A 13,818-nucleotide genomic window follows, 5' to 3' on the forward strand; every position below is an offset into this window, starting at 1 on the left:
ACCAAACACACAAAAGAAACCATCTTCAAAGAAACCAGAATTTGGGGTTATAAGTGCAAAAGCCAGCCATGTATGCTAACCCTCTGTGATAATAAAGCAAGGTAAGCTCCCACAGCTGGGCGACGCTTGGGTGAACTAAGGGCAACTGCCCATGTGACACCATCTTTTAAACTCTCTGTTGTCCAGGCTGGCCAGCAAGGCAGAAGCGCTCTCCCAAGGACCCTCTAAGGGGACACATGATGGGCTCTGAGGATGGGGACAAGGCCACCAGGGCCTGCAGAGAAAGATGCGGCTACTACTTCCAAAACACACACTGAATGGAACCAGCCACCCACTACTCAGAGATCTAAAGGACCTGGATTGTTTGCCACCTACAGGATTGCTTACCTGAAAAATAAACTCTTACTTCTTAAAGCAGTGGCGTGGGGGAAGGAGGGGCAGGAGAATCAAAACAGGAGACTTGAAACATGGAGGACCACTGTCTCCCCAACCTTTGAGATGAAGGATGGCAAACCTCATTTCGCAGATATTTTAAGTAGCTGTAAAGCCCCAGTGGCTCCAATTTTAAGCCTGTGTTTAGATCAGGTTTGAAAAGGGGCTGCACCCCTTTACAATAACTAGGCACCACGTCTGATGCCAATCGGTGCTTTGTATTTGAAATGGGCGACCACAAACGAAAAAAACAAGACCACCTACGGCAGACGATGCGTGCCACGACCAATCTCCTTGGCACCCAGGCCTGTGTGTGGGCAAAATGCTTTCATAAGAAGAAAATAGAGCTCAAGATTATTGCCAAAAATCTTGAGTAGTATCACATAGTTTTCCACTTTAAATTCTTACAGAGATATATAATCATGTCTTTTCAGCAAGTTTAAAACCTGACTTTCAAAAAAATAACAAACCTACCTGACCTACTGAAATGGCCCGTTCTCGCAGGCCCCTGGTAACAGCCTTGAGGACAGATAAATATAGCCCATGGTTATGCCTATTGAAAATTAGAAAATCTAGTTATTCAGCTGGAAGCTATAGTTGTTTTAAAGGAAAACTTACTGGCAAAAGCCATTTTTGCAACTCCTCATATTCTTTTTGATTATTATTGTGTGTCCTTTTCACTTAGGACATTAAAGGCTCCCTTCTTCCATCCTCAAAGCTCCTAAAGTTACAGGACAAGGGGATCTTACCTGCCCGTCTCTGACAGGTCAGTGATCAAACAGAAAGAATCAGGCCGTAGCCAAATTCCGTCCACGTCTTAAGAATCACCAGAGGCTAGGAATCTGTTGCTCCTGCTTCACTCAGGGATCCCCATTCAATGTTAGGACAATAAGCCCTCTCCAGACAAAGGTTTAATATTCTCGGGTGTTTTCCCAACTTCTAAACTCAATGACTTTTCAAGAAAAGATCATTTTATGATCACCAATTCCTACACAGAACAAGTGAATTTAAAAAAAAAAAAGTGATCTCATCTTCTGTACAAGAAACACAGGTTTAGATGGAAAATATACCCATATTTATTGCTCCAGTGATCAAAGACCGTTTACTTAACCAACCTTATCTTTAAATAGCACCCGTCTTTGTAGAAGAATTTAACTTACTTAAGGTATTTACATTCACATGAACAAACCCGTCCGTGAACTAAAATAAGACACGATGTTTTGCCAAGCTCAGGAACAAGATGCAGGTCGTTCATCCACATAAAGAAATACTCATTCCAAGCGTTTCTGACAATGCAGAGTGCACTCTGCCCATCACCCCCCACCTCCTTCTCCCGGAAGCACGGGGAGCCTTGAAGACCTGCTAGCATGTGTGAAGTAAAGCAAAGCAGAGGGCTACAGCTGCTGGCTTCAAACTACAAATTTCAGTGCCTGACCCAGCAGACAGTGCTGTGAGGAAAGACTGCACGAAAAATAAAACTCCAGGAAAGGTCAGCAAAGATGTGCTCAAAGGCCAAACACTTCTGCCACAGACGACTTATACTGCAGAACCAGCTGCAAGCAATGGCGGATTTAACAGGCATGACTCAACAGGCAGTAAGACCAGAGACGTTTACCCCTTCCACCTCAGGAACGGAGGCCTGTCTAGGAAACGCCAGGGTGCCCTAGTAGACAGTGCCCTTGAGCAGGATCTGTGGGGAACAGAAGCCTTAGTCCACACTTGGGTAGCATGGTAGGGCTATGTACATGAAACAAGTCTTTTCAGTGTTGAGATCTGCAAAAGGTACTTACACAGCCTCCAGCAAGAATTTCTGCTGCCAGTGGGACTGAGCCATCTTTGCGCATAAATTTATCCCTCACAAAATCATTCACCTTGAAGAAAAATATTTAGAGAAGCTGATAAAAAATATAGAGACAGTCATCAAACACACATATACAACTGTACATAAATGTGATTTTTCTTTCAGTGTTTTGGAGTAATCATAAGCTGAATAAAAAAACGATCTTAAGACTTTGCTCTTGATCTCACATATGTCGTTTTTGAAAGCTAGACTATATAGATATGCATTCTTGATGTTTGGGGGAGAAAATAAATTAAGAGAGGTGGTTTAACAAGCCTAATTCATATATGTCTGCAATTACCATAGCATAGAAAGAGAGACATATTAACAACAGACACACAATTAAAACATACATTTTATAACTTAAAAACTTTTAGAAGATTTGATTAAAAATCACTTTCAAGTCTTCTAACAGGATTTAATCTCAAATAGCTTCATCACTGAAACACATTTAGCTGAGCAGATCTTTCAGCGTGGTAGAAATCCAGCATCTAAGAAATTTCTCAAGGATTCTCAAAGAACATCAAGAGCACTAATTAATTAAGTACAATATTCTCAAAATGGTGTACACTACAAGCAATTTTAAGGATCAATCAGAAGATTAGCTGTCCCACAGTCACAATGGAAGATGATAAAAGGACAGTTTCAGCACGAACACTACACAGCCCAATCCAGAGGGAAGGTTTAACTCTCTGGGGCTTTATGACTTTAGTGATGAAAATGTGATCATTGACCCATTCCAGAAATCTGTACTAACTACTTACCACCTGTCAGATAGGAGTCAGGCACTAGAGAACCAATCTGATGGAGCACCAACTTCAACCAGAACTCAGACTCCTCAACCTGTTGCTCTGGCAAATGTTACACAATACACCTCGAACACAAATTCTCTACTTGAGTAGTTGTGTACTTGAGTGATATGTTTTGGAGTCAGAAAAAAACTGCTTTTGGATTCTAGCTTTCCCACAGATGAACTGTGCAAACACAGGTAAATACTTCACCCCCGTGGGCCTCACTCTCCATATCTGTAAACTGTAAACAGTGTGCTCGAGATGAAAGCAACCACAGGTAAAACGTGAAAGCACCTAATACAGTCAGCACTGAAGGAAATTTAGCTGCTGCCGCTGCCCCTGCTATAATGATGATAATGGTGACAACCACCAAAATTCTTGTTCAAATACATTATCACATCTTTGGATGTTCAGTGTTACCTCAGGGAATAAGAAAAAGCTGTGTGTGGTGAGTGCTGTACGTTCAAATCAGTTAGCGCCTCCGAGGAAACACAGACCTGCTATTTCACGTAAGAAATCTCTGCTAGATTCCTGAATATGTGCAAACTACCTTCATCAGAAGCATCAAATCAAAAGACCTACTGTAAGTTTTATGGCCTTCTCTGGGGCGACTCCCAATAACTGTGGCAACAGACCTGTAAAACAACAAAAAGTAGAAGCATATTAAATAAATTAACATTGACTAAACATATCAACACCTCTAAAGAGGGGATCACCATGTAAAAACCGGGGCAATCTGGGCTGCAATTTTCTGTTCTTACCTTTGATGAGAATACTCGAGACGGACTATTTACGTAGTAATGTGTGAGAGCCAGGTCTGAGCAAATTCCCTCTCACATTTTAGATCGTTTGCACGTTGGGTAAGTCAACAGTGTTAGTGAACCAGGAAATCTCATTATTCACAAATTTGCTCTTTTTCCTCTCGCCTCTTAAATAAATGGACTTTAGTGAATATATTCTTTTTTTTTTTTTTTTAATACTTTTCTCATCTCTCCACCCTGCTCCTTCACTGCCCACAGTTTAGCCATTGATACCCTTAACAACTATGACTTGGTGACGGGTACAAGACAGACAAGGTTCCTGCTCTGACTAGTCTCAGATGGAAGGAGGGGAGAGGCCTTCCTGCCAAAGTGACAGTTAGGGAAGCAGGCATTTCAGGGAGGGGAACAGACAGGGCAAAGACAGCAGAGTGGGAACAAGTACGTTGTGCTCAAACATGAAGGAGCACATCAGTACGCCACCTTGGATGCACAGGGAGACACAGCTGAGGCCAGATGCAGGAGCCACATCCAAACCAGGACCCGAGTTTGATATACTGTGAGTTAGTAAAGAAGGTTTTCCATCTGGAGGAGAGTGATGTGCTAACTCATACTGTCAAATGACTGCTCTGGCTCCTGTGGAAACAAGGCATATTGATGTGCATTGACGTGTGTGGGTGTGAGTATGTGAGTATGGAGAGAGGAGACTGTGAGAGACAACAGTCTGACTGCTAGTGCTTGGTTTTTTAGTACAAAAAAACTACCTGGTAGAAATGAAGATGGCTGTAGAGAGTAACAGGATGGGGTGGAGAGGGAAGAGCTCAGGTCTGAACACATTAGTGGGAGTGGGAATCAATCAGAGCACAGGGCTTCCCAGGTGGTTTAGTGGTAAAGAAGCTGCCTGCCAATATAGGAGATGCAGGTTCAATCCCTGGGTCAGGAAAATCCCCTGGACAAGGGACTGGCAACTCACTCCAGTATTTCTGCCTGGGAAATCTCATGGACAGAGGAGACTGGCGTGCTTCAGTCCATGGGGCCTCAGAGTCAGACACGACTGAGTGACTAAGCAACAATAAGAATCAGAGCACGAGGAGGCAGGACAGGAAAGGGCCACTTCTAGGAAAGGCAGTTATGACAGTATGGTTTCCAGTGGTCATGTAGGGTTGTGAGAGTTGGACTATAAAGAAAGCTGAGCGCCGAAGAATTGATGATTTTGAACTGCGGTGTTGGAGAAGACTCTTGAGAGTCCCTTGGACTGCAAGGAGATCCAACCAGTCCATCCTAAAGGAGATCAGTCCTGGGTGTTCATTGCAAGGACTGATGTTGAAGCTGAAATTCCAATACTTTGGCCACCTGATGCGAAGAGCTGACTCATTTGAAAAGACCCTGATGCTGGCAAAGATTGAGGACAGGAGGAGAAGGGGACGACAGAGGATGGTTGGATGGCATCACCGACTCGATGGACATGAGTTTGGGTAAACTCCGGAAGTTAGTGATGAACAGGGAGGCCTGGCGTGCTGCAGTTCATGGGGTCGCAAAGAGTCGGACATGACTAAGAGACTGAACTGAACTGGACCTACATATCTGAGCTAAAATTATCTTTCCATCTGTTCTAAAAAAATAAAATCAAAGACACATACTTTTCCTTGGAAACCCAAGGGTCAGAATATATTGTTCCCAGGTCATGCTGCTGTCCTTGGGAGGGGCTTCATAGTGTCATCCTTCACCAGTAAGTTCACTTGCCTAATTTGCTATATAAAAAGCCTCTTTGGAGAGACCAGCTCTGGCCACACCATCTTCTTAAAGGAACAGTTCATAGCCAAAAGTCTCTAGCGCCAGGGCTGTGTGCATCCAGTCTGCAGATGTGTTTTGCTGAGTAGCACAGTTTTGAAACTTAATTTGAGCTTATGTTAAAGATAAATAAATAGATGTCTGGATGGATGACTGGACTGATGGGCTGAGTGATTAATGATCTGACAACTCTGGGCTTTCTTCTGACATTATAGGAATATATCTCCCATTGGGGGAGGCTCCACCCTTTAGACAGGACCTAAGCATCAATTCAGCAAGGTCCCCACCACACCCTAATGCCAGCATGGCAATAAAGGCAAGTATCGTTCATCATTTTTCATGCTCTGTTGATATCCTCACACTAGAGGAGACATCTCTCTGTGCTTGGGGCTCTGCAAAAAGGGGAGAAACTAAAGAACTAACGAAACCAAGACAGCTTCATGTTTTAGGAAAAACTGAAGAAAGTTCATTTCATTGTAAAAATAAATGACACGGATGCTGCTGCCAATCAAAATGTTCTCTAAAAACACAGCTAACATACTGTTTACTCTATGTCAGGGGCCATTTTAAGCACTTTACTAACTCATTTAATCCTTACTCCCTGCAGAGTGGAAACTGAGGCATAGAGATGCTTGAGTCATTTGTTCTAAGTTGTGCAGATGATAGATAGTGAGATTGGGATTCAAGTCTAAGCCCTCTCACTCAAAAGTCTATGCCTTTAGACAACACCCAACTCTGCTGGAAGGCATCACAGACTCAATGGACATGAGTTTGAGCAAGCTCCAGGAGTTGGTGATGGACAGCCTGGCGTGCTGTATTCCATGGCGTCACAAAGAGTCGGACATGACTGAGCAACTGAACTGACTCTGTCCTATGCCTAATATGCAAACGTGTATCTGCCCTTCCATATCCAGCCTCATTTGTTCACTTATATAACTAACCTGCGTGGATCCTATAAATATTTGGATTTGCAACATCTTCTCTAGGCAGCCATGTTTGAGCCCCCAGGGCTACAGATGATTGGAGAAGGGCAAGACACCTGAAGGCGGATAACCAATGAGTTCAGCAACCCAGGCCGTGTGACCTGGCACCACAAGTGGAGCTACAGAGTCCAGAATCCTTCTCCCAGGAGCATGACAGAGTCATCAACAGTGGCAGTGTTGTTGAGTTGCTAAGTCGTGTCCAACTCTACGACCCCATGGATTGCAATGTGCCAGCCTTCCCTGTCTTTCACTATTTCCTGGAATTTGCTCAAACTCATGTCCATTTGAGTCGAGGATGCCATCCAACCATCTCATCCTCTGTTGCCCCCTTCTCCTCTTGCCCTCAATCTTTCCCAGCATCAGGGTCTTTTCCAATGAGTTGGTTCTTCGCATCAGGTGGCTGAAGTGTTGGAGTTTCAGCATCAGTCCTTATAATGAATATTCAGGGTTGATTTTCTATAGGATTGACTAGTTTTATCTTCTTGCAGTTCAAGGGACTCTCAAAAGCATCTTTTCCAGCACAATTCAATAGCATCAATTCTTCAGCACTCAGCTTTCTTTATGGTCCAACTTTCACATCCATACCTGACTACTGGAGAAAGCACAGCTCTGACTGTATGGACCTTTGTTGGCAAAGCAATGTCTCTGCTTTTTAATACTCCGTCTAGGTTTGTCATAGCTTTTCTTCCAAGGAGCACGTCTTTTAATTTCATGGCCGCAGTCACCGTCCACAGTGATTTTGGAGCCCAAGAAAATAAAATCTGTCACTGTTTCCACTTTTTCCCCTTCTATTTGCTATGAAGTGATGGGATCAGATGCCATGATCCTCATTTTTTGAATGCTGAGTTTTAAGTCAGCCTTTCCATCCGCATCAAGAGGCTTTTTAGTTCCTCAGAGGGGAGAAGCCAGTTAACACAGAGGCACAAGCTGAGAAGGTGCCATGTGGCATGGCAAAAGCAGCCAGTAGAAGCCACGTATGTGTGAACGCCAGAAGGAAGCAGAAACTATGATAGGAAAGGAAGTGGACTAGCAGAGAGAAGAAAATGTGCAGCAAACAGAATACGGACACCAGAGAGAACACACAGGCTGTGAAAAGTGCACAGATGGGAGAGTCGGCCTTAACCAGCTACTGGTCCCGCTGGGGCCAGATTCCAGTGGAACTCCTGCCCTGGGATCCCTATGAGTTCCCGGTTTTCCTTCTCTCCTATGGGAACTCTTACGGAAAGTTCCCCTATGCTCTTGCTAGCTTGAGTACAGCCATGCTCTTTTTAACCTAAATGAACCGAAACAGCACAGAAAATGTGAATATGGAACCATCTGGGCAAAGCAAGCACTCTTATTCAAAGTAAGAATTTCCTCCTCCTGAACTATGCTCACTTATTAATCCTTTACACCATGAGATAATATCTATGAGGAAAAAAGCACTATTATTACTTTATGAAAACACAACATTCACTTCTACCAGTAAAATTCAGGGATAAGCTATTTAAACTACATCTTAACATTCACAATTTCCATTCTACTCTCTACATTCAGGTCAAATATGGAAATGTTTAGTTAAATATTTACTTGCTAGATGTATTTTTCTCATCATTAAATTGCAGACCAAAACCATAGATGGGTTGATAGCACTGTGATTTACATGATCATCTCTTGTCTCTATCACTACCCGGTGACAGTCTTTTTAAATGACTAATAAAAAACAGCCCACAGAGCCAAATGACTATAACGTTAGATACAATCACTTCAGCCAGCCTTTTAAGCTATCGAGATTTGTCTTTCTCACTATAAATTTAGTAATGCACCGTGAACAGCAGAGACCAAAACAAAACAATAGAGAAAACCCTGCATTTAAGACTAAATATAGGGCGGCAAATTATTTATTTGTTCAGCAAACATTTACCAAATGCTCTCGGTGCCTGGGACTGGAAGAAACTAGGTTGAAACAGTAAGATCTGTGGCGTCCCCTGGAGCCAGTGTCAGTTTAGAAAAAGAGGGAGACCTAGGTGTCTGTGTGTGCCAGAGAGGAGAGACAGCACCTAAAAACAGGGTTTTGGGTATCGCAGCCCTGGGGCACCAAAGCGCTCTGGGAACACAGCGGAGAGAACCAGCTATTCTGCCCTCAGGACGGAGCAGGGCATCAGAGAGGAAGAGATACTGGGCTTGATTCTTTAAGGATAAGCAGAGGTTCACTGGAGGAGAGACACAAGAGTAGGATGGAGAGCAAGGTGGCCTAGGCAGAGAGAACAGAGTGTGAAAAGGCACCCAAATCTCAAGTTCACGGCACAGGCAGGGTTGGGGCAAGGTCACAGACCTCGTAAACAAACAATGGTAGTAGAGGTAATTCAACGAGTCAACAACAGTAGAGATAATGACAAGAGCCAGTATTGGGGACACTTATTACATGCCACACGCTACTCTATGTACTTTATTGGAATCACTATATGAAACCCACACCACAGAGAGTGAAAGTGCCAGTCGCTCAGTCATGTCCAACTCTTTACGACACCATGGACTGTAGCTCGCCAGGTTCCTCTGTCCATGGAATTCTCCAGGCAGGAATACTGGAGTGGACTGCCATTCCCTTCTCCAGGGGATCTTTCTGACCCAGGGATTCAACTCGAGTTTACGGCATCACAGGCAGATTCCTTACTGTCTGAACCACCAGGAAAGCCCCAATATGAAACCCACACCACAGAAAGTGTTAGTTGCTCAGTCGTGTCCAACTCTTTGCAACCCCATGTACCGTAACCCACTAGACTCCTCTGTTCATGGGATTCTCCAGGGAAGAATACAGGAGTGGGTTGCATGCCCTTTTCCAGGGGATCTTCCCCACTTAGGCATTGAACCCAGGTCTCCTTACCGTCCTTATCTCCAGGCAGATTCTTTACCATCTGAGCCACAAGGAAAGCCCCAATAGGAAACCCACACCACAAGTCAGTAGCAAAACTCAGTGCATGTCATTTCTATCTCATCAACAGATGAGGAAACTGAGGCAGACTTCCAGAAGCCAGCCCAGGGTCACTCGGCTGGTATGTGGGGCAGTGGGGTTCAACCCAGGCAGTCTGGCTCTAGAGGGTGCTCCTGAGCAGGTACACTGTGCTGCTTCTCCCCAGGCCACATTAAGGAGCTTGGGGAAAAGTCTGGGTGGCTTTTAAAGAGGAAACTTCGAAAAGAAAAAACGTTCTTGAGGCAGGTGAAGGACAGATGGTAAGGGCAGAGACCCAAGACAGGAAGAATAATTGGGAGGTTAAGGTAATTTAATATCAGGCCCTGAGTTTCACTGTATAAAATGAGTAACTTAATCCAGTAAGAATAAAACCAAAGTACAAATCCATTCCTAAGACCTAGGCCAGATGCTGGCACTCTGGGAGGCACCGGATCAGTATCATTTTTGTGGTGGTGACCTTCGGAATCAAGGGTGGCTGTGGATGGCAATCTGAGAGCCAGCAGAGACGTGGGCCTTGATGCCATCAGTAGTGGCCAAACACCCTCTGGGAGGGGTCCTGATCTGCAGGACAAGGGAAGCCAGAGAGCTGGGGATTTCAATAACCTCCTGATTCCCTGACCTCAGAAAGAGGAAGGGTGATGTGGCTCAGTAATGCCTAAAACAGCCAGTCTGGTGAAGGCAGCTCAACATGATCACATTGAAGTTTAAAAGCACATGTATGTTTGACATCTGGATAACTCAGCAGAAAAATTAGGCTTCTAATACAAGATGTTTCTGTTGGATTCTGGAAATTCATTTTAACCATTAGAAACAGAAAATGCATGTGTGTGTTGTTTCTGACTTGTCAAAACAGCAGTCTGTTTTCCAACTGCCTCAAATGAAATTTATTAGTGTGGTTAGTTTTCTAATCTTCTCATTTTAGTTCAGCTCCATCAGCACATATGGCAATGCTTCCTTGGCAAACTTTACCAGAAGGCTGCTAATGCGAGAAAAGATTTACAGGGTACAATATTAATATAGTATTTTGTCTTCAGATTTCATGGGGTTGAGATATAAATCACACTGTCCCCTCAGATCCCCGTCCTTTATGCAACTCGATGAGAAAGAGCTGAGCAAAAGATGTGGAAGCTAAGCCCACACCAGGAACCCCAACTGCAGGCTTTACACAGAACCCCCAAAAGGAAGTTTCTGAGAACAGTATACTGACCAGAGGGCTACTAAGCTGTAGTTTTTACTTAAAAACTTTTTAGAGATATATAATTCCAGAATCTCAGGGTGAGAAGGGACTATGAGAGAACCTCATTAATAACAGTGACATAATTAAAGCTATTTGTTCCCAATGGCTTGGAAACAAAATGAATGGAAGCATTGGGGCCTTGGAGGTTGACAAACCAGGACCAAGGAATCCTAGGTCTGCCCTGCTTTCATGCTGAGTGATCTTGGGGACGTTATCCTTTGAACTCTTAAGTTCCTCATTAGTAAACCAAGGATGCTAATTACGACTCACTGGTTTATTATGATAATGATATGAGTAACTGTATATAAAGAGCCAGACACTGTTCACGCCTAGACTTTGTATTCCGAAAAGGTCATGTTTCTCTCCACCTATTTGTTCATGGCATATTCTTGCTTCTCCTCTTGCTTCTAAGAGGCAATTCATCCTGAATAGTGCTCACAGTCAAGAATGAGGTAAGTATGGGAGCACGGGAATAGGGGAGTATGACAGGATTATAATGCTCTTCCCCATGGCTATGCCCCAAGCTTAGAAGCACTGACAGCATCCAGCAGCACCACTTACTTTAGGCAAAGGTGAGGAAGCAGTACAGACATAACACCACATCTTCAGCTACATTTTTAGCTAAAATAAAATGTCTTAGCTAAGAACTTAAACAGTTCTCAACCTCTGATGATAAGCAACTTTTTACCACGTAATTTCTCCTGAGGGGCAGAAGAGCCAGGTGATTAACAGCATGGAGTCTGGAGCCAGGCTGTTGGGTTTGAATTCTGACTCTTGTTATTTAGTAGCTGGGCAGTTGTGATTAAATTACCGCCACCTCCCTGAACCTCAGTTTCCACATCTGTAGAATGGGGATAAACACAGTATCATGTGCACGGGGCAGTTCTGAAGATGAAACAATACACACAAAACCCTCGGAAGTGTATCAAGCACATGGCAAGCACTCTAGATGTGTTGTTTTTCTTTTTAGCATCTTATAGCTAATTTTTTTTTTTTTAGTTATATTTATTTATTTTTTTATTTAATTGGAGGCTAATTACTTTACAATATTGTAGTGGTTTTGCCATACATTGACATGAATCCGCCGCGGGTATAAATGTGTTTTTCTGTTGTTGTTCTTTATGTTCATCATTGTCACCATCCTCCCCCTCCTTCAGGGGAAACTGGCTCTAAAAGGCTGAGCAGCTTCTCCCCAGTTCCTCACAACGTGGTGCCTGTGCAGTGGCTGAGCTGACTGTGGCCCCATTCTGCCTCCCAAAACAAGGCTCTCCCCCAATGCTCAGCTTTTCTTCTGTTCACCCTAGTGGACTTACTGCTCCAACTTCCTTCTCTGGTCTACAAAGGCATTTCTTCCAGCCCAGAATGTTCTGCAATGTTTCTCTGAGTGCCAGCTCACACTGGGCTGGCAGACTGCATGGCCAGGCCCTTTCCCACTGCACAAGAAGGGTGGGCTGTGCAGGGGCACGGGGCCCCATGTCTGCCTCTCAAACGGGAGAAGGCCCTGACCGGCAGAGGTGAACTGCAGGTTATGACCTGGTGAACAAGCAGGAGTCAGGGTCCAGCTGGGAAACGAGGCTCAGAGAAAGCAGGGGGTCAGGGGCTGGACTGACAGTCCAAGAACCACTGTAACCATCACATGGCAGGTGTCCCAACAGACCACTCTGGACAAGGCAAGGAGGAGCACAGATGATGCAGGGCTATGGTAAGGGAGAAATCTCATCACGTCACTTCTGTATCAGCTCGGACAAAAAAGAAGTTTCAAAGTGATCGGCCCAACCTGGAGAAAGGTAGCTTAGAGCATGTAAGGTGGGGTGGAAGGCAGGCAGGGCAGAGACAGGCTGCAGGGCTGGTAGACGATGTTAATGCACATAATACTCCTATTACTGTGGCCAGAGCCACATCCAGTGCCCTTCTGTTATCTAATTTCAACCCCGAGGCAACCTCTCCAATGTTAAATTCTTAGCCTCCTGACCTCTCCACGGAGGCCCCTATACTTGCTCCCATCTTCCCAGAGAGCCTGCCTTGCTTTCAACATCAGATTAACCTTTATTCTGGAGCTATCAGCACCCTGTGCACACTGCCTCACGGCTTTTATTCCTGCTCCTATTTCCATGGCCTTCTCTCTTCACTTGTTCAAGCTTTCTTCCCTCCTCCCTTCCCCTGTGTCTGTCTGTTTTTGATTCATACAGGCCCCAGGCATGAGATACCCCCCGACCCCCACCAACTACACTATCCCCTTTCACGGCCCTTCTTGCAATTCAGTTTTTCACTGGCTCTCAGGGTATCACCCCAAGGTAAGTGTATGGTGGAGCAAGAGGGCATAGCAGATATTAAGATTTAAATGCTTGCTTATCTGGGTTAAATACTTTTGTTCAAAATGTCAAGAATCATCTGCTATTTTAGCTATTTAGCTCTTTAGGATGGCGTTGGGAGACTGAGTGATAAAGCATAGAGGGATGATACAGTCATGGTCTAGAAAAAACCCCGTTCCTGTGAGTCCTCCTTGGGAACTTCCCAGAAGATCATTGGGAAGAAGAACCGTACCTCTCCTCCTCGAGTTTTTCACTCTGGTATATAGCAACTTTCGGGGTCCTGGTTATCTTCTCTTCTATCTAAACTTCCTGGGTGCTGAGATTTTGTCTATCGCCCTTGTTTCAGCCTCAGCAATGGCAATGAAAAGTGAAAGTGTTAGTTGCTCAGTTGTGTCCAACTCTTAACGACCCCATGGACAGCAGCCTGCCAGGCTCCTCTGTCCATGGAATTCCTCAGCAAGAATACTGGAGTGGGTAGCCAATCCCTTCTCCAGGAGATCTTTCCAACGCAAGGATCGAACCTGGGTTTCCTGCATTGCAGGCAGATTCTTTAACATCTGAGCCACCAGGGAAGCCCTAGCAAAGGCAGTAGGTATTTATAAATGATCATCCTTGAGGTCTGGAACTAATTTGTTCGCTAACTAATCTTCTCTTCTCCAGGCTCTGCCTGGTTTCTCTCTTCCCCAATTTTCTAAGCTCCTCACTCTTCTCCATCAGGCCCTCT

At 44.5% G+C, this 13,818-nt stretch overlaps 1 protein-coding gene across 6 annotated transcripts in view; it reads right to left on the reverse strand.

Moving 5' to 3' along the window:
- SLC25A13 (solute carrier family 25 member 13) overlaps positions 1-13,818 on the reverse strand; it is a 240,920-nt gene that overhangs the window by 84,073 nt on the left and 143,029 nt on the right. For all 6 annotated transcript variants that reach the window (XR_014066092.1, XM_081531535.1, XM_081531534.1 and 3 more), the window contains exons 12-13: positions 3,646-3,698; positions 2,223-2,303 (exon numbers count right to left, since the gene is read on the reverse strand). Coding sequence is in view for 5 of the 6 variants with exons in the window: in XM_081531535.1 (XP_081387661.1) it covers positions 2,223-2,303; positions 3,646-3,698 (134 nt within the window). In the remaining variant the exon portion in view is untranslated. The remainder of the gene's footprint in view (positions 1-2,222; positions 2,304-3,645; positions 3,699-13,818) is intronic.

This window comes from Giraffa tippelskirchi, chromosome 10, assembly GCF_054371585.1.
Source record: "Giraffa tippelskirchi isolate mGirTip1 chromosome 10, T2T-mGirTip1v1.2.pri, whole genome shotgun sequence".
Classification (NCBI taxonomy): domain Eukaryota; kingdom Metazoa; phylum Chordata; class Mammalia; order Artiodactyla; family Giraffidae; genus Giraffa; species Giraffa tippelskirchi.